Source organism: Marmota flaviventris, chromosome 18 (genome assembly GCF_047511675.1).
Source record: "Marmota flaviventris isolate mMarFla1 chromosome 18, mMarFla1.hap1, whole genome shotgun sequence".
Lineage (NCBI taxonomy): Eukaryota > Metazoa > Chordata > Mammalia > Rodentia > Sciuridae > Marmota > Marmota flaviventris.
The window spans coordinates 14,680,179-14,698,678 of NC_092515.1; the positions used below are offsets into that span (position 1 = coordinate 14,680,179).

An 18,500-nucleotide genomic window follows, 5' to 3' on the forward strand; every position below is an offset into this window, starting at 1 on the left:
TTTTTTGGTACCAGGGATTGAACCCAGGGGCACTTTACCACTGAGCCACATCCCCAGCCCTTTTTTATATTTTAATTAGAGACAGGATCTCACTGAGTTGCTTAGGGCCTTACTAAGTCGCTCAGGCTGGCTTTGAACGTGGTGATCCTCCTGCCTCAGCCTCCAGAGCTCCCTGGATTACCCGTGCACCCTGCCATGCCTGGCTTAGTGGTCACCCCCTTGAGTGCAGAGATGGCAAGGCAATTCAAGGGAGACAAGGAAAAGGGCCCAAAGACACTAATATTTTATTTTTTAAGGTGGGTGGGGAATAGCTAGGCATTACGTTACAATTTTAAGGTAATGCTTTGGTTTATAAGATTGCTTAAGAGTGAAAACAAAAAACAAATAATGAAGCAGTTCTTTATATACAAATACAAAATGATCCTCCAAAAAAAGTCAAAGACCAGAAACATTTGTATGAAATATGGAAAAGGGTATCATACAGTCAATGTCACACATAATCACTCTTTGGTCTACAAAGAACCAATAGGCACTGCACATACTTTAGGTGTGTAGGCGGCCATGCCATTCAGGTTTGTGTTAGAACATTCCATGACGTTCACGTGACAAAATTGCCCAACCATGCAATTCTCGGAACATTTCCCAAAGTTTCTCGTGATGGGGGATGTGTTCAAGAATCTGCTCTGTGTGTCTAGGATATTTCTGGAAGGACACTCAGGGATTGGTAGCAATGGCTGCCTCTGGGAGAGAAATGAGGACAGGCAAGGAGGCTGATCATTCCAAGTTTGATGTTTGATTGCTGTTTGATGTTTGCATCACATACATGTATTGCCAAATTAACTTTTGTTGTTGTTGCCTAATTAACTTTTTTTGTGGTACTGAGACTTGAACCCAGGGCTCAGCACATCTGAGGCAAACGCTCTACGACTGAGTTATAGCCCTAGCAGTACTTCATCATGGTGTCTCACACTGGTGACAATAGCCAAAGTAACCCGGGGGCTTGGGCACCAGCCACTTTGAGCCCCACAGGTGAGCCCCACAAGAGCGGTTTGGAGTCATGGCCCTGCCCATTGGCACCTCAGGGTCTTTACACTGGCTGTCCCTGGGCTTGGAACGCTCTTTTCCCAGTATCCACAATGTCACCTTCCCAAAGAAGCCTCCCCTAGGGACCCCTCTGAGCAGCGCACACTGCCCTCACACAACCCCGGGTCCTCTTCGCCTCATTTTTCTTCCCAGCAGTTACCGCCATCTCACAAGTTTTCCCCATTTATTGTCCATCGAAAGTCATCCCCGAAGTGTTGATTTTAGCTCTGTCATTGACATTGACGGTTTTAACCCACCTGCCCCAGATGGTGTGGGCTCAGTTAACAACTGTTAAATGCTTGAATGCCTGCAGGGAGGGTCATTGAGGAATGCAGCCTCACTTAAGCAGGGGAGGCCCCAGGAATTATGCAAACATCAGTGTACTTACCATGAAGATGGCTGGCATTGTTAGGCTAGACCTTCTTATGGGACCTCTGTGGGGTATGCATGCCATTAACCAAAATGCAATGTACAAAATGTAAAGCATCCAAAATGTAATGTACACCTAAATCCCAGCGACTCAGAGGATCACAAGTTTGAGGCCATTATCAGCAACTTAGCAAGACCCTGACTCAAAATAAAATAAAGGGCTAGGCTACAGCTTGGTGTTGGGGGCTTGCCTCGGCCCTGGGTGAAAGGAGAGTGAGGAACCAGGAGATAGGTGAGCGAGAAATAGATACACAGGAGAGGTAACTTGTCAGAGCTGAAGGCCATCTCTCCATAGATGGAGAGAGACAACAGGCTTGGGATTTGGGACTTTTATGGGGCAGGTTCAGGGATTAGAGCCAGGCGGGTCCTACTGTGGGTGGTTAGGGGTTCGGTTGGTGTGAGGGGGTGGTGAGCCTTTCTCAATTAAGATGGCCGTCCAGATGCTAAGCAAGGACTTTACATTCCCCCTTTATTTTTGTTTTTGGGCCCCCTAAGGGACAGGGACATAGATCAATCTTCTGTAGCCTCTTCCTGCTGGGAAGGGGCAGCATCTGGACCCTTGTTAGGGGCGCTGGGTGTCACTGAGGCAATGGTGACAGTCAGGAGGAGCCAGGCGATGCTGACCTGTGACAGAAGCTGGCTCATGGTTTGGGGAGAGATCCTTTGAATCTGGCTTGAATAAATCTAAAGACGCAGGCAGTGAGCATCAGCCAAAGGCCTATAACAAGGAGAGAGGTCAAGAGGGAAGTGCCCACTGGAGAAGGAGGTCGCTTAGCTGCCATCTTCAGTTCCAATGGCAGTGAGAAGCTTGGAGGCCTGAAGTAGACGTTTAGAGTCTGCGTAGACGTTGAGGGAGACTCCCTTTGCCAAGGTGACAAATAAAGGCACATCTCTCCATAGATGGAGAGAGGCAAAACAGGCTTGGGGTTTGGGACTTTGATGGGGCAGGTTCAGGGATTAGAGCCAGGCGGGTCCTAAAGTGAGTGGTTAAGGGTGGGGTTGGTGATGCTCCCTTGGGCGGGAAAGAATGCAGGCAGTGAAGGGTTGGGTTGGTATGACAGGGTGGTGAGCCTTTCTCACTTAAGATCGCTGTCCAGATGCTAAGTAAGGACCTTACACTGGGTTCCATCCCCACTACAAAAAAAAAAAAAAGAAAAAAGAAAAAAGAAAAGAATAAAGTAATGGGTTATGTAACTTACTTTTGGCCCCCAAAGTCTGGAAAGGTTCCTATGTCCTATGGCAGAAGAATAAAAAGGTAGTTAAGTGGGGAGCCATGATTAAAACTATGGAGAGCTGGCAAGGTCGCACATCCCTGGCATCTTAGCAACTCAGGCTGAGGCAGGATGGCAAGTTCAAGGCCAGCCTCAGCAATTAGTAAGGCCTAAGCAAGACACCCTCTCCAAAAAAAAGGTGTGTGTATGGGGGGGGGGGTGCTGGGGATGTGGCTCAGGCACAGTGGTTAAGTGTCCCTGGGTTCAATACCTGGTACCCAAACACACACAAAAACCGTGTGAAGATTAACTAGGCTGGCACGGTCAAGACCTGACATCCCAGAGGAGGCAGGTCAGATAACAAGGAGCAAAGTGGGGAAAGAACATCCAGGTGAGCGGATCAGCTAAGGCAAAGGCCCCAGGCAAGAGTGAACTTTGGCTATTTAATAAATAAAAGGAAAGGCAGTGTTTGTGCCAGGCGGAAAACTAGTAGAAAGGGGGTAGGTGTGGGTTTCCAAGAACCTGTGCAGCTCAGATTTCGCTTGGCCGCTTGGCGCAGAGTTAAGGGGAGTGACTTGCTCTTTGACAGGCGGCCCTGCTGTGGAATTTCCAGCTGTTCTGCGCACTCTGTGGGCTTGTTTTAGGTCATCTGTGAAATGGGGGTAAGCCTCTTAGGTCCCCTTTGTTCCATGCACCCAAGCAGTCCTCACGATCACCCTGGGGAAGGTGCTAGGACTGAGCCCCTAATGGATGGGGAAACAGAGGCTCCGGATGGCTAACTCAGTTTCCCAAAGCAGCAGCCTCCTATCAGAACACGGTACCGTGACCGCGGAGCCTTCCTCACCTCCACCTCTACTGCTGCCCCCAGAACCACACAGGCACTGCAGGGCCGGGCTATGCCTCTGCCTTGACGTCAGACAAACCTGCCCGGCCACTGACACGCCCAGGCGCCTTGGGTCAGTCACTTGCACCCGAGTCCGTTTGGCCATCTGTACCACGCAACCCAACAAACCAACCCGGCACTTGGCTGACCAAGAGGAAGGACGACCCTCTGCCTGCGGGGGTGGGGGTCTGGGGAAGAGGCGCGGAGTTCGAGTGCGGCGTCCGGTGCTCTTCCTACTCCTTTCTGGCCTCGTGGCCTCCTCGGTCTTCCCCGCACACATTTTTTCTTTCCACGCTGAAAAGAGGTCGTGGTCCCTTTAAGGCCCGCCCCTCCCTCCCCCAAAACTTCCCAGTGTCTGCTCTTTTCGATCCCGGACGGCCGGCCAGGCTCGCCGCCGAGCTGGTAGGGGACTGGGGCGCGGGGTCAGGGAGGGGCGCGGGGGCACTGGCCAGAGGCGCTACCCGCGGCGGTCCGCGCGGAGGGCTGGGGGTGGGGCGGCGGCCTCGAGCGTGGGGTGCAGACGGCGCGGCCGCCGGGTCGCCGCCGTGGGCGCGCGCTGAGGGGAGAGCGGCCTGCGGCGCGCGGCGCCCGGACCGGTTCCGCAGCGTTCAGCCGGCGCACGCCGGCGCGAGGGGCGTCCGGGCCGGGCGCGGGGGCGGGGAGGGGAGGGGCCCGGGGTCCTCCCCTCCCCCACCGCATTCCTCTGACGTCTGGGCCCGCGACCCCGCCCTCCGCTCACGTCACGTGACCCAGAGCCCGTGGCGCCCTCTGTGCCAGTCCTGCCGGGTTTTGTGATCTTCCGGGTGCGACTTGGCAGTTGATCTTAGGGTCTCCTCAGATACTTTCCCAAAAAACTTTCGTCCCCCAAACTGGCACTATTCCATTCTTTCTGTGCCCTTGACCCCATTTCAAACTTAGTTTCCGCAGGGCGCAGACTGTGGGAACCCCTTCACCCGGGCGGAAAGGTTCCGGAGCACATTTGGGCCCGTCCTCCGCCTTTCCCACGACCCCTAGACTCACTTGCCTGCTTCTCATTATTTCTTTTTATTTAATTTTTGGTGATGGGGATGGAACCCCGGGCCTCGAGCAGGCAAAGCGAGCGTCCTACCCTGAGCCACGCCCCTAGCTCGTCAGTGCCCCCCGCGGGGGTGGGGTCAGCCCCGTCACTGCACGGCCCTCCTCGTGGGAGGTGGGCCCGGCCCCTCCACTACTGTAACTCCGGCGACCCGCCCCCGAGCTCGGGTCTTTGGGCTTCGCTGGAGCCTCTGAGGGTACCATCCCGGGAGTCCACTTCAGGGCTGTCCTGTGAAAGCCAGTGGCTTGAGTTATCAGAAGGCAAATCCTGGGGGTCCGGGTGGGTAGGGAGCTGAACTCTGACTGCACCGACAGGGAGTTGACCCTTAGCTTCTATTGGAGGGAGAGCGGGAAAAGTATTCTGCGGAGAGGGGCAAAGATGGAGAGGTGTGGGAAAGCTCCTTCCCCTTCTGCGAACTGAAAGGAGTTACTGTGGCCAAATTTAGAGGTGGAGAAATGACTGCCGAACTGACAGGGTGAGAACAGAGTTAAAAAGGGAAAAAAAAAAAAAAAAAACCGGCCGTGAGTAGGTTGGCTGTGAAGAGGTACAAGGTACAGTGATGGGAATGTAGATAGCAGGGAATTGCCCTCTCTGTGGCTCTAGACTTCCGGAGCGGCAAACATCAGACAATCAAAAAATACCCTAGATACTCCCGCGATTGCTTCCTTGAAGAGTCGCCCCGCCTCTGGAGGCCCCGAAAAGCACATAGGCGCATGCGTCCTTGCTCAGATCCGTTCTTAGACTGCGCCAAAGAGCGCCTATGGCTCCCCTTTTTCACCCAATCAGAGACCATCAGTAGTCCTACCATCTAGCGAGAGCGTACTCTTTCCACTCTCCATTGACCAATTGGGTGGTGACAGAAAAGATAGGCATCTGTAGTAACCACTGCAAAGAGACAAAAATGAACGCCTTCCTTGCCTCCTTGCAGAGTGGCTCTGGAAGGTAGTCGTGACTGGGGAGACTGAAGATTTTCAGTTTGACGGACTAGCGACAAAACCAACGAAAGTGGGAAGGAGGCGGGACTTCTCCCGAAAGTTGGAGAGTCGCTCCTATTAGGCGCTCTTGGTGAGGCCGGGCAATGCCAGAAATCTGACCTATCAAGTTGGGGTTTATTTTAAGGCGGCGGGATTGGAGAAATGACTGGCAGAAAGCCCTGGCCTATAAGGAGTGTTTCAGACAAACGAGGGTGGGCCCTTCTGCAGAACGGCGTGAGCCGGGTCCAATAGTCGTGTAAGGCGTGCAGAAGCTTCCCCTCCCCCCGCGGCGGGGCCAGTGGCTCCCCCTATCGGGTGGGGGCGGCGGGTGACGGGCGGGTCCCTCCCCCAATGAGAGGCGGGGGGAGGCGGGTTCTGCGCCGCCATGTCGCGGAGGCTGCTGCCCCGGGCGGAGAAGCGGCGTCGGCGGCTGGAGCAGAGGCAGCAGCCGGACGAGCAGCTGAGGCGGTCGGGAGCGATGGTGAAGATGGCGGCGGCGGGCGGCGGAGGCGGCGGTGGCCGCTACTACGGCGGCGGCAGTGAGGGCGGCCGGGCTCCTAAACGGCTGAAGACTGACAACGCCGGCGACCAGCACGGAGGCGGTGGCGGCGGCGGTGGAGGAGCCGGGGCAGCGGGAGGCGGCGGCGGGGTGAGGCTAGGGCTTTAGACTCTGGGAAGGGTGGGAAATTTTCGTACTTTCAGGGTATTTATTTTGGGGGGCCCCTCTGCGCAGGCGCCTAAGCCCTCGCGCCGCTGACGGGAGTGGGGGAGGGGCAGGCGTTGGGCAAACGGCGGGGATTGCGCGAGGACAGGCACTTGCGCGTGCGCGCAATCCTGAGCGGGGGTTGAGGGGGTGGAGGAAGCTGCTCGCGTTGCGGGCAACGTATTGCGCAGGCGCCGCGGGCTAGCGTGTGGGGGTCGGGCACGCGGCCGGGCCGTTTTTCCCCCCCTTTATCATTTTCTTCTGTGGCCCGGTGCGCAGGCGCGCTTCTCTCGCCTGGCCTCGTGGGCGGTTGGGGGGGGCATCTTGTGAGCGGGAACGGGTGGGCGGCGGCCCGGCGGAGTGGGGAATTCAGGCCGATTGCTGTCTGATCCCAGTAGCGTCACGCCTTGACTCCCGGCCTCCAGTTATTGATTTATTGAAAAATATACCCCAGCGCAGAATATTTTCCCTATTTTTGTGGGCGTTGGAAATGGGAAGATTTGCGAGAGGCAGATTTAGTTGTCTGGGAGTTGAGCCAGACTTTGGAACCTTGACACGTTTGCTTACAATTTCAATTTCTTGGAGATTGATAAACCCAAATATTCCCCGGTCGTCTGGCCACGGGAGGAGGGATTCAGCCTCTTAAATCTGCCACCCCCGAAAAAACACCAGTTGTCCCTTGTGGGTCGGGGCCAGCCCCATCCGCGGAAGTTATTAAAGGGCTTCTGCTCGGTCTTCCCGGGCTCTGTTTGACCTGCTCAGAAGTCATTCTATTAAGGAATCTCTGTTCTGTGGGTTTGGGGCAGGTATATGAATTCCCAGTTTCCAGAGAGGAAACAAGCAAAAGATAAGGGAGATTCCATCACATAGCTAGTGAGGGGCAATTCTGGAATTAGAACTCAGGACCCATAACCACCGGGAAGGGTGTGTCTCCTGTGGTTTGTGCAGTCGGTTCCTGAAATAGAATCCAGTTCTGTCCCTGTTCCATGGTCTTGTGCCCAGTGATTTCTCAGACAGGAGGCTGGGCCCAGAGCCCAGGAGAGATGGAGGAGAAAGTTACTTTGCTCCTGAGTCCCAGAGGCTGCTATCTCTGTGACTGGAAAGACACTTCTCCTGAGAAGGAACTTAGTGGTGTGGGTTGAAGTTGCTCTTCTTTGAGTTTCCTCACCCCTTTTTCCTTAGTCCAGCTTAGGCAGTATTTCTCAAAGCAGATTTTGGTGGGAGCAATAAAAGGCATGAAGGAGTCAAAATTGTCTGGTCTTCCACAAGTTTAAGGGCACATACTATTTTGCCCTGGCTGGACTTGGGGATGACTGGTGGAGAACAGTCGTGCCTGGTTTGCTCAACCAGAAAATACAAAGAAGGTGGGGCACATGCAGAAAACAGTCTGTTCACACCACAGCAGATAGCTGTTTAAGCCTCACCTGCTAGGTTGCTTTCTAAGCCACTGTTCTGTGCTTCCTTGATTGAGCAGGAGGAGAGATGGTCCTTGGAGGGATGTAAAAGTTGAGATTTTTCCCTTCCACCTTTTTCCCTTTCTCAGAAGCTAGAGCCAATGGGCAAGTGGCTACCACTCAGGGCTGTTATTCTGCTGGTCCAGAATCCTTTTGGGGTGATTGGGTTGAATTGCTCCCTCTCTTCTGCCCCATGCATCTTTCCTGGGTGACACGTAACTTATTTGACTGGATCTCCAACAACACAGAGGGCTATGATCTTGTATGTCACAAAATGAGGTGTTGTTTCTGTTTCCTTTTTCAGGAGAACTACGATGACCCCCACAAAACCCCTGCCTCCCCAGTTGTCCACATCAGGGGCCTGATTGACGGTGTGGTGGAAGCTGACCTTGTGGAGGCATTGCAGGAGTTTGGACCCATCAGGTACCGGGCCCAAAGACCAAGAGCTGGGTCTGAAAAGAAGTCAATTCCCTAGTGTGCTTGTTTTTTTTGTTTGTTTGTTTGTTTGTTTTTTTGTGTGTGTGTGTGCACGCGCGCGCGCGCTGAGGATAGAACTTGGGGCCACTTGACCACTGAGCCACATCCCCAGCCCTATTTTGGATTTTACTTAGAGACAGGGTCTCACTGAGGTGCTTAGTCCCTTCCTGTTCCTAAAGTTGGCTTTGAACCCGTGATCCTCCTGCCTTGGCCTCCTGAGCTGCTAGGATTACAGTGTACCACTGTGCCCAGGTCCTAGTGTGCTTTTGTGACACTGGTTTCTGGTTGGAAGTAGTGATTTTGCCTTTCTGGTCTGAGGTCCTTTGACTAGGTTTACACCATCTCTACTCCTGGGGTTGAACTTTGGATCCTCTTGTAGCAAGTTCCACATCCTTTCTTCTCTTTTTCTCTGCCTCATACTTTCTGGTCAACATTGCTTTACTCAGCAGCAAATTTTTGTTGACTATTTGGCACATGTGAGGTGGTGGGAATACAAAAGGGAACAAAATTATCCTAGATTCCTTTTTCCAGAAACTTGTCCATCCAGAGAGGTCAGCACTATTATAGGGTAAACTCTTGTATGTGGGAGGCACCTGACTCAGTCTAGTGAGGAGGAGAGGTCAGAAGGAGGTCCCAGAGGAAGGGATGACTTAAAACTACACCTGTGGCATGGAGTATTGGGGTTGGGTCATTTTAAAGAAAACTGGGAGACATTCTCATAATTTCCATTCCCCCAAGATGATTGAAACCTATGTTCTCTCTGCCAGCTATGTGGTGGTGATGCCTAAGAAGAGACAAGCCCTGGTAGAATTTGAAGATGTGTTGGGGGCTTGCAATGCAGTGAACTACGCAGCCGACAACCAAATCTATATCGCTGGTCACCCTGCTTTTGTCAATTATTCTACCAGCCAGAAGATCTCTCGCCCTGGGGACTCAGATGACTCCCGGAGTGTTAACAGTGTGCTTCTCTTTACCATCCTGAACCCCATCTATTCCATAACCACGGTGCGTGTCAGAAGGCATTCCTGTAGGCTCCTCTGCAAAGTGTCTTCCCTTCTTCATCTCCCCGTCACTTCCCCATGCCAGACTGATTTCCCAGGACTCCTTCATCTTGCCTGTCTTTGCTTTTACAGGATGTTCTTTATACTATCTGTAATCCTTGTGGTCCTGTCCAGAGAATTGTCATTTTCCGGAAGAATGGAGTCCAGGCCATGGTGGAATATCCTTTATGGGGAAATAGGTGGCTTTTGGGGTGGGGTTCTCACAGGGTGTGGCTTAGGAACATTTTTTTGCCTAGCATGTGTATACTGAATGTCCGCCATATACCAGATGCCTTTATAGAGTTCAAGATCTGATTAGAGAGATAACTAGAAACCAGACATATGTTGTAATAGTGAAAATCTTAAGAAAGAGTGAACTTTAAGGGCTGGGGTTGTGGCTTAGTGGTAGAGTGCTTGCCTAGCAAGTGGTTTTGATTGGGTTTGATTCTCAGAACCGTGTATAAGTAAATAAAATAAAGATCTGTTGACAAGTAAACAATATTTTAAAAAGAACGAAAGAATGAATTGTGAGATTTATGGTGAAAAGAGTATAAAAGGAGACTTGGACAGGTCCCCAAGGAAGGCTATCCTATTTCCATGAGGAGACAGGAATGGGCATTTCAGGTGGAGAGTAAATGGCTTTTGCATAGGTCATGAGATAAGGAGGGGAGACATGAGGATTTGAAGAGCATGGAGTAGCCCACAAGGGAGAGGGTTTCCTTTAGAGTATCTTGGACAGTAGTGTGGTGCTTTGTCAGGGTTCAGTAGGACGCTACTAATGGGCTTTTCAGGAGGAATTATAACCTGATGTTTCTGAGGTTACGGCAGCATGAGAGAGAACTGGGGCAAAGAAGGTGGTGATGACTTGGCTTGGAGTGGTGGTGCTGAGGAGGTGTTACCATCTCTGATGATGTCAGGGCTAGTACAGATCATGGGAGTACTCTGGACAGTGGCCACTCCTCCATGGGCAACACTCCAGTCCCATCTCCAGAGTTTTGACTTGTCACCTGAGGCTGTGGCGGTAAGCTGACCCCAGAGCCCACATGCACCACAGTCTGAGTACTGTCTTGAACTCATCCCTGAGACAACTGGAAGTCCTTTCCAAAGAGCTTCAACGAGGGAACCTTCCTTAATTAAGCTCACATTTGACTCAGTGCAAAGTGCCCAGCGGGCCAAGGCCTCACTTAATGGGGCTGACATCTATTCTGGCTGTTGCACTTTGAAGATCGAATATGCAAAGGTAGGTTTGGGAAGTGATTGCTCCTTGGCAGCTTCTAGGTGAGAGGGGATGGCTGGTCTCAAGCTTTGTCTTGTCCTTACAGCCTACACGCTTGAATGTGTTCAAGAATGATCAAGATACTTGGGACTACACAAACCCCAACCTCAGTGGACAAGGTAATCCTGACGGCCACTTTGTTCTAAACATACCTGCCTCGCCTTCACTCGACTAGTGCACTTCATAGACCCGGGCTCAGGGTTATGTAATGCCATTGGGCTCCCTATGGACATGGGAGGGCCTTGGGGTCAGTTCTTGAAAAAGACACCCCAGTGATAAGAGGGCGAATGAGGGACCTGTGCAGGTCCTGCCTGGGGCCCTCTGAAGAGCTGAGGGTGCAGAGTCAAGGCTGAGGCTTGGACCAGGTGGGAAGCATGGCTTCACTGAGGATGAAGCCTGGCAGGGGGCTTAGAACCCAGTAGCAGCTCCCAGTTGGATATTGCTGCTTTCCTTCTAGAGCCTGGTTAGGGTCATTGACTCATTTCCACTGGGCCAGGAATGGTCCTCTTGCTCTCTGCTGTTGAGAGGGTCTGGTTGTGGGGGTGACAGATGGAGCAGGTGATGAGGGCTGCTGGACTTTGCAGCAGAGCTTTTGAGCAAGCTGACCTTGTGGAGGTCAGACATTCTGGATTGGACCAGGGCGGACATGCCACACCTCATTTGTAGAGGGGACTCAACAACTCTGCAGGGGGCCCAAATGGACTACCCCCTTCCTAGTGTCTGCCAAGAATGGTTTGCCTTTGGTAGGCGGGAGAGGTGGAGGATTGCCTTTGAAAAACAGCGGCACCCCCTTTGAAAATCAGCAAGACCGTCCAAATCTTGGTCTGATTCGTCGGACTAGGCCATGGGCTGAGGGAGGAGGCTGGTTGCTGACATCGCAGAGGCCCCACTCCTAGGGAGGCCTGTTTTGCTCGCCTTTGCAGCTGGGAAAGCAGTGGGCAGGGTGGGCTAGACTCCCCAGGACCCTCACAATAGGCCCTGTGGGCCTGGCTGCTCCAAAGGTCAGAGACAAATTGGTGACCAAGTGAATGTACCAGAGCGGGCAATGGCATTACATGACTGCTAACAGAAACATGGCAACCAACCATTTCTTCTCCAAGGAACATAAGTAGAAGATGTGCAGACCGGCAGGGGCTAGTGGCAGGGGCTGGCTGTGCATTGGTTTTGATGCCTCTCAGCTTTGGCTGCCCCAAGGCTGGGGCCCAAAAAAAAAAAACGAGGGCTGATGAGGTAACCTGGAGTGAGGGCGGTGCTTCGCCACCCCCTCAGGAACCATACTTCAGCGGCTCTGCCTCTGCACATTGCTCACCAACACACAGGGTAGAAAACCACTAGCTCTTCCTGGAGAGAACAGAACATGCAGCCTCCACCACGTCCCCAGAAACAGCCGCAGACTTGAGCTCACTACATCAAGAACACCACACCGCGCTCCAAGGAACAGCTACAAGCACAGAGACAGAGGCAGACAGAGACAAAGAGAGAAAGAAACGCAACATGGCAGCAGACACTGCTTTTTTATTAAACATTAAAAAAAAAAAAAAAGTCAAAATCCAAGCAAACTTGAACCCAAGAATGTACACAGAAGTAGGAAACACAGAGAACAGAGCTCTCCCAGCCAGCCAGCGGTGCTCTTTTCGGAGAACGTTTCATAGACTGAAGTAGATTCCATGGGCCTCCAAGACAATAGGATCCTCTCTCCATTCCTCGCCATATGGGTTGCTTTTTTAAGTCCTTTGGTTTGGGGAGGGCCTTCTTTTTTTCTTTTCTGTTTTGATATTTTTATTTTTTCTGCAGTCACCGGCTGCCAACATAATCTGCACCAACTGGAGATCAGAAACAAACCAAAAAAACTTAAACCACAACAACAAAAAAAAAAAATCAAAAAACCAAAACAGATCTAAAACCAGACAGCCAAACAGCTCAGAGGCACACAGTTACCTGCTGGTGGGTAACCAGGCGCGCTCCCAAGGCCAAAAGCGCGGGCATAGTGGGGCCACTGGCACACTTCATACCAGGAGACACGCACATGGAGCGCTACACAGCCAGAAGCACCGCACTGCAGCACACAATGTGAGGAGGTGACAACACGGAGGGACACTACCCACTTCATACACCTTTATTTCCACTTTTCTGATATCTTCTGAGGACAGAACATCTGTGAGCCAATTTTGATTTAATCAAAACATTGACTTTTAAAACAATTCTTAAAAAATGTAGCAGATGTGTACCGTAACTTGTATTTATGACTGTAAAACCATGTGATGCAGGGTCGCAGTGTATGTTTGATGGGACGCCATCTTTCAGAACTGTGCTAACTCACTGTTGAAGCGTCCAATGGTAAGAGAAAATACAGATTTGTTTTTTGTGACAAATGGACATTGTACTCTGTACTTCTGCTGTAAGTAGCCCTTTTCCATCTTTGTAATGACTTGACTGTTAAAAAACAAAACCCAGGCCAGGTGGCAGAAAGGGGCATTGGTTTCGAGCCCTGGGTTTTGCAGTCTGCCAGACCCGGTTCAAATCCTGGCCCAGCCACTAACTTGCTTTGTGACCTTGAGCCAAAGTGTCTTTTAACTGCTCAGTTAAAAGGTAACTACTCAGTTTTTTTATCTGTAAAATGGGGCTAAAACATTAGTACCTACCTCATAGGGTTGTTGTGAGGAATTCAAGAAGCTGTGATGTCTGTAAAGCGTTTAGCCCAGTGTCTGCCACTTAAGCGCTAAATTAATGGCAGTGGTTATAAACTGCAGCTGGGGTTGGGGGGGTGAATCTGCGCCATTGTTGGGTCTGAGAATGTTAATGCCTTGTACATGACTGCTCACTTGATCTGATTCTGCTGTTGCCCTGCTCGTCAGCTCCTACAGTCTGTCTCCTTGGGCTGGATGGGACTGGGGAGGAGGGTGACTGGGCCCAGGGTTGAGAACAGGGACTAGAGAGCACACGACAAGAGAATGGAACCTAGAGCTCCCAGAGCCTTGGGGTTTTGGTGGCCAGACTTTATCCTGTGTCTGCCCTTCCTTGGTTATTTTTATCGGCTCTTACCCTTTCCTCCCTTCATTGGGAATTACGTTACAAAGCTGCTCTTGGCCCTTCCCTTCCATCAGTTCCATAGTAGCTCACAAGTTCCCCAGAGGACCTGAGAGCTGGGCTTCCCCAGGAGGCTGGGGTGGGTAAGAGCATGTAAGCAGAAAGCCTGGCCTTTTCTCTAAGAAAGGAAGCTGGCCTCTTTGGTGGGGGCAGGGGGCAGGGGGTGGGGAGTGGGGTTCCGGCCTTAAGGTCTGGGCTTCACGCCCATCCTGGGTTAGGACTTAGGAAGGCATCCCCAGCAGCCCTTGTAAGAAAGGGTTTGCAGTGAAACTCATGGGAGCTGAGCAACTTTGAGATTAGCCTTTCTAGTCAGAGGGAGAGGGACATCCCTTTTCTTGAGTTCGACTTGTAACTATTTTCTCTATCTGCAGGTGACCCTGGCAGTAACCCCAATAAACGCCAGAGGCAGCCCCCTCTCCTGGGAGATCACCCCGCAGAATATGGTGAGGGCAGGGGGTTCCCCTCCGTGGACTCCCGTGGCTCATGTGCCCCTGCCCGCCGCCCGCCGCGCAAATTCTCACCCGTCCTCCCTCTCTTTCCTTCCCACCCCCCAGGAGGGCCCCACGGTGGGTACCACAGCCATTACCATGATGAGGGCTACGGGCCCCCCCCACCTCACTACGAAGGGAGAAGGATGGGCCCACCAGTGGGGGGTCACCGTCGGGGCCCAAGCCGCTACGGCCCCCAGTATGGGCACCCCCCACCCCCTCCCCCACCACCCGAGTATGGCCCCCACGCCGACAGCCCTGTGCTCATGGTCTATGGCTTGGATCAATCTAAGATGAACTGTGATCGAGTCTTCAATGTCTTCTGCTTGTATGGCAATGTGGAGAAGGTGAGCTTTTGCTGCGACAGTTGCTTGTCTTTAAACCCAGCAGGCCCAAGGAAGGCTCTGGGCCTCAGCTTGCCAGGCAGCGGAGGGGGAAGAGCCAGTGGGGAACAGGCCTGCCTCTGAAGTGGGTGACTCAGGCGGCCCAAGTAGTCTTTGCAGATGGGTTTTGTTTTATTCTCACTGTGTGTCATTGTAGTTTTGGTTATTTGAATTGCCAGTGTTAATGCAGGATTTTATCATGTTAAAAAAAAGAACTAGGATTTAACCAGTATGTGAATATAAAAATTCAAAAGGTATATAAGAATGTACCCATTAGAACATTAGGTAAGAATTTCCTGGAAAACTTTTAACTGTTCTGACAGTCCTGGGCCTTTTTGCATTCCCTGTGGGCCAGGGCTGAATGTTGGCTGACCTGAGACCGAGTGTGTGTGTTGTTGTTTTTTTGTTCAGACCAACTTGGTCTTAGAAGCCTTTTAAGTCTGTAGCCCCTAGCTTGCCCATTAAAGATAAGTGGGCATGGTGGCACATGCCTATAATCCCAGGAACTCAACAGGCTGAGGCAAGAGGATTCCAAGTTTCAGGCCAGTCTCAGCAACTTATTAGCAAGACCCTGCCTCAAAACTTAACCAGCGGCTGGGGATGTAGTTCAGTGATAGAGGGCCTCTGGGTTCAATCCCTAGCCCTAGTACTACCAAAAAAAAAAAAAAAGGAAAAGGAGTTAATACAAGGCAAAGGGTCCATGTGTACAGTTTTGTTGAAGATGTGGAAGAGGTAGTAATTTGTTCAGTTTTCACAAACCTTAATGGGACAGGAAAGGATGGAGGTTAAATTACTTCCCAGGTTCACATAAGCAGTATTTGGAGCTAAATTGCCTGGCCTCGCTCTCTGCTGCTCTGTCTTGCTGTATCTCAGTGCAGTACCCACATAATAGGCCTGCCTTTGGGGCTAGGGGTGCAGCTCAGTGGCAGAGCGCTTGCCCAGCACCAGTTTGGTCCCTGGCCCTGCAAAACAAAACATCCTTTACATTGTGACCAGGGCCTGCCTTGCAGTTAGGAAAACACTGCCTATACCCTGCTGCTTGGATTGAGCATGCTCAAAGGCCAGGGAAGTTTTCCAGGTGGCCCTGATTCCCCTCTTACAGTGAGAAAATATTAAGCCCAGAGCCAGAGCAGGCATTATTGTTTCTGATTAACTTTGGAGGGGTAGCTAACTTCATAGCTGGGCAGTAGTGCTGACTGCAGCTGCTTTTCCCCAGGTAAAGTTCATGAAAAGCAAGCCGGGGGCCGCCATGGTGGAAATGGCTGATGGCTATGCTGTTGACCGAGCCATTACTCACCTCAACAACAACTTCATGTTTGGGCAGAAGATGAATGTCTGGTAAGTTCTGTCATGCCAGGCAAGGGAGGGTTGGAGAAAGACCAAGGAGAAATGGGTGGGAGTGGGCCTAGCAGAGGTGTATAGTGAGACTGAGATATGGGTACTTGGGCTGGAATGGGGTGTGGCATCTGTGTTCTCTGCCCCTCTTCTGAGGCCATGGGAGAAAACAGGTCAGCCTTGCCTCTGCAGTGGAGCAATGTACCCTGAGGCATACCACACTATCAGGCACAGGGCCCACTGAGCTCTGAGGGAGACCATAGTAGAAGACTTAGGAGATAACTGAGGGTCTGACAAAGCTTCCCTTTTATTTCTTCCAACAGTGTCTCCAAGCAGCCAGCCATTATGCCCGGTCAGTCATACGGGCTGGAAGACGGGTCCTGCAGTTACAAAGACTTCAGCGAATCAAGAAACAATCGGTTCTCTACTCCGGAGCAGGCAGCCAAGAACCGCATCCAGCACCCCAGTAATGTGCTGCACTTCTTCAATGCCCCTCTGGAGGTGACCGAAGAGAACTTCTTCGAGGTGAGTGCCATGGAGTTTCTCTGTTGGTCTCTGGGTTGAGCTAGAACAGACGAGGACAAGTGGGGATCCTTGCCCACAGTCTTGGCATGAGAGAGTGACACCAAACTTCCAGCATCAGTTGAGTTTGAGTTTGCCTTGATCTTCCTGCATTTTTGGCAAGCTGGAGCTGCTGCTTATTCGCTGGGAAGGTCTTCAAGAGCCCGGTGACAGAATGCATTCTTGATGGATGACCTGTCTGGGCACCTCAGTGTCTGCATAACACCCAAAGGGAGGGCCTAGATAACTTGGTCAGAGGGAAGTGGGACAGCTAGCCAGAGAGGAGAGCTAAAAGCAAGAGTTCACTTTGGACCCTACTGTTACCTCAGGTGATGCCCTGCACTTTTACTTGAGCAAACACTTGGAGGATGTTGATAACCCATATGGTGACTAAAGAGGAGATTAGAAAGGCATATTTTTAGTTGGTCTTTGGCAGTGTTGAGAATTGAAAGCTGTGTTTCTTTTCATGTTACAGGGACGCTTTAAAGAATACATGATCGTGCCCTCCATATGTTTTCTTTTAAAAAAAAAAATTGTATGAGATTAAGGGGCTGGGGTTGTAGCTCAGTCATGGAGCACTTGCCTAGTAAGCGTGAGGCACTGGGTTTAATCCTTTGCACCATGTAAAAAATAAGTAAAGAAATGTATTATGTCCATCTACAACTAAAAATATTTAAAACAACAACAACAAAAAACTGGAAACCATTCCTCCAGAAACACTCAAGCCCTCGGCCATATGGGCCCTGGTCTGCTTGAGTTCCCTTTGTGTAGTCCTTGTGCCCTGAATTCCTTCACCCTCTGTTTCTGCTGCAGATCTGTGATGAGCTGGGAGTGAAGCGGCCAACTTCTGTGAAAGTATTCTCAGGCAAAAGTGAGTTGCAGCCCTGCCTTCCTCCACTGAGTCCTTGGCCGATGGTAGGCCCCTGCTTGGTGGCTGTCAGGTCCACCAAAACTCCTCTGCCTTCTCTTTGCTTTCTACTCAGGTGAGCGCAGTTCCTCTGGACTGCTGGAGTGGGAATCCAAGAGTGATGCCTTGGAGACTTTGGGCTTCCTGAACCATTACCAGATGAAAAACCCAAGTGAGTATCTGTGTGTCCTGAGTCATTCCCCTGGTAGCTTGGTAGCTTGGCTGGCTTCAGGCCGCCAGAATTGTCCCTCCTGCCTTTGAGACGGGACCCACGAGATTACCTCCCTGTCACTGGCAGGCAACTAGGACCTGGTCGCCAGGAGAGCAGTCTGATGATATGTCTCCTGGGAAGGCCAGCTAGGCTGCTTGCTGCCATCCACTCTGCCTGCTTGGGAGTTGTGTGGACTTGTCCTCCAACAAGCTGTCGTTCTTTTTGTGTCAGACTGGCAGAGATGGTATCCCAAAGGGGGCTTCACTTGGCCATCAACTTGAATTTGCTGGGCCAGGCCCCATTGCGTAGAATAGCTAATGTGGGTAGGAATAAGCTCCTCCATGGGAGTGAAGAAAGAAAAGGGAAAATACCTTGTGTATTTGGATAATTTTTTAAGTTTCATATCAGGCAGTGACAAGTTTAGACTCTGCACAGTTAAACTGCAGAAGTGGGAGGTGGGTACAGATGAGAACCAGGTCCGGGAGCGTTCCCTGGAGAGCCCAGCCAGACTTCTCTGTCCTCTCCTTTGCAGATGGCCCGTATCCTTACACTCTGAAGTTGTGCTTCTCCACCGCTCAGCATGCCTCCTAATTAGGGGCCCAGGAAGAGTCCCACCCGAGCAGGAAAACGTTTCTCTTTCCTTTATGCCGTTGGTCTTTTTTTTTTTTTTTTTTTTTTTGCAAAAGTTCTTGTATTCCTTTTTTTAATGCTAGGTTAGTAGAGGCTTAACCATAATGGAAATGCTGGAAGTCTGGAGGGGGAGGGGAGAGGGGGAACTGATATCTCCCAAGATTAACCTTCACTTTTTAAAGATTATTGTACATGTGATTTTTTTTTTTCCTGTTCATACATTTGTGCTGCCCATGTACTCTTGGCACATTTCAATAAAATTGTTTGGAAAATAAACATAGCACTTGCTGGGA

General features: G+C 51.3%; 1 protein-coding gene and 1 long non-coding RNA gene across 5 annotated transcripts; one reads left to right on the top strand and one right to left on the bottom strand.

The window, feature by feature from the left end:
* Positions 1 to 264: 264 nt before the first annotated feature.
* Positions 265 to 4,210, bottom strand: LOC114097345 (uncharacterized). 2 transcript variants are annotated; one of them, XR_003583576.2, is made up of 3 exons: positions 3,740 to 4,210; positions 2,712 to 3,372; positions 265 to 2,230 (listed from the first exon to the last, which is right to left on the bottom strand). It is a non-coding gene; the product is annotated as an uncharacterized lncRNA (long non-coding RNA). The 2 variants fall into 2 exon arrangements; XR_011705290.1 differs by having other exon boundaries at positions 2,712 to 4,210.
* Hnrnpl (heterogeneous nuclear ribonucleoprotein L) lies at positions 3,920 to 18,500 on the top strand. Of its 3 annotated transcripts, XM_027941220.2 has the most exons (13): positions 6,026 to 6,304; positions 8,117 to 8,235; positions 9,057 to 9,294; positions 9,423 to 9,508; positions 10,473 to 10,569; positions 10,652 to 10,724; positions 14,064 to 14,135; positions 14,247 to 14,527; positions 15,780 to 15,901; positions 16,222 to 16,423; positions 17,273 to 17,330; positions 17,443 to 17,538; positions 18,110 to 18,500. In XM_027941220.2, the coding sequence occupies exons 1-13, from the start codon at positions 6,041 to 6,043 to the stop codon at positions 18,166 to 18,168; spliced, it is 1,767 nt and encodes a 588-aa protein (XP_027797021.1). In that variant the 5' UTR covers positions 6,026 to 6,040; the 3' UTR covers positions 18,169 to 18,500. The 3 variants fall into 3 exon arrangements, with proteins under 3 accessions (XP_027797022.1, XP_027797021.1, XP_027797019.1); XM_027941221.3 differs by lacking the exon at positions 6,026 to 6,304 and adding an exon at positions 3,920 to 4,008 and having other exon boundaries at positions 14,064 to 14,527; XM_027941218.2 differs by having other exon boundaries at positions 14,064 to 14,527.

Bases quoted from the DNA above. Each gene is read 5' to 3' on its own strand.
- Hnrnpl (XM_027941218.2), top strand. From the start codon at position 6,041: ATGTCGCGGAGGCTGCTGCCCCGGGCGGAGAAGCGGCGTCGGCGGCTG. The intron at 14,528-15,779 runs GTGAGCTTTTGC...GCTTTTCCCCAG, and splicing joins TGTATGGCAATGTGGAGAAG to GTAAAGTTCATGAAAAGCAA. The intron at 17,331-17,442 runs GTGAGTTGCAGC...CTTTCTACTCAG, and splicing joins GAAAGTATTCTCAGGCAAAA to GTGAGCGCAGTTCCTCTGGA.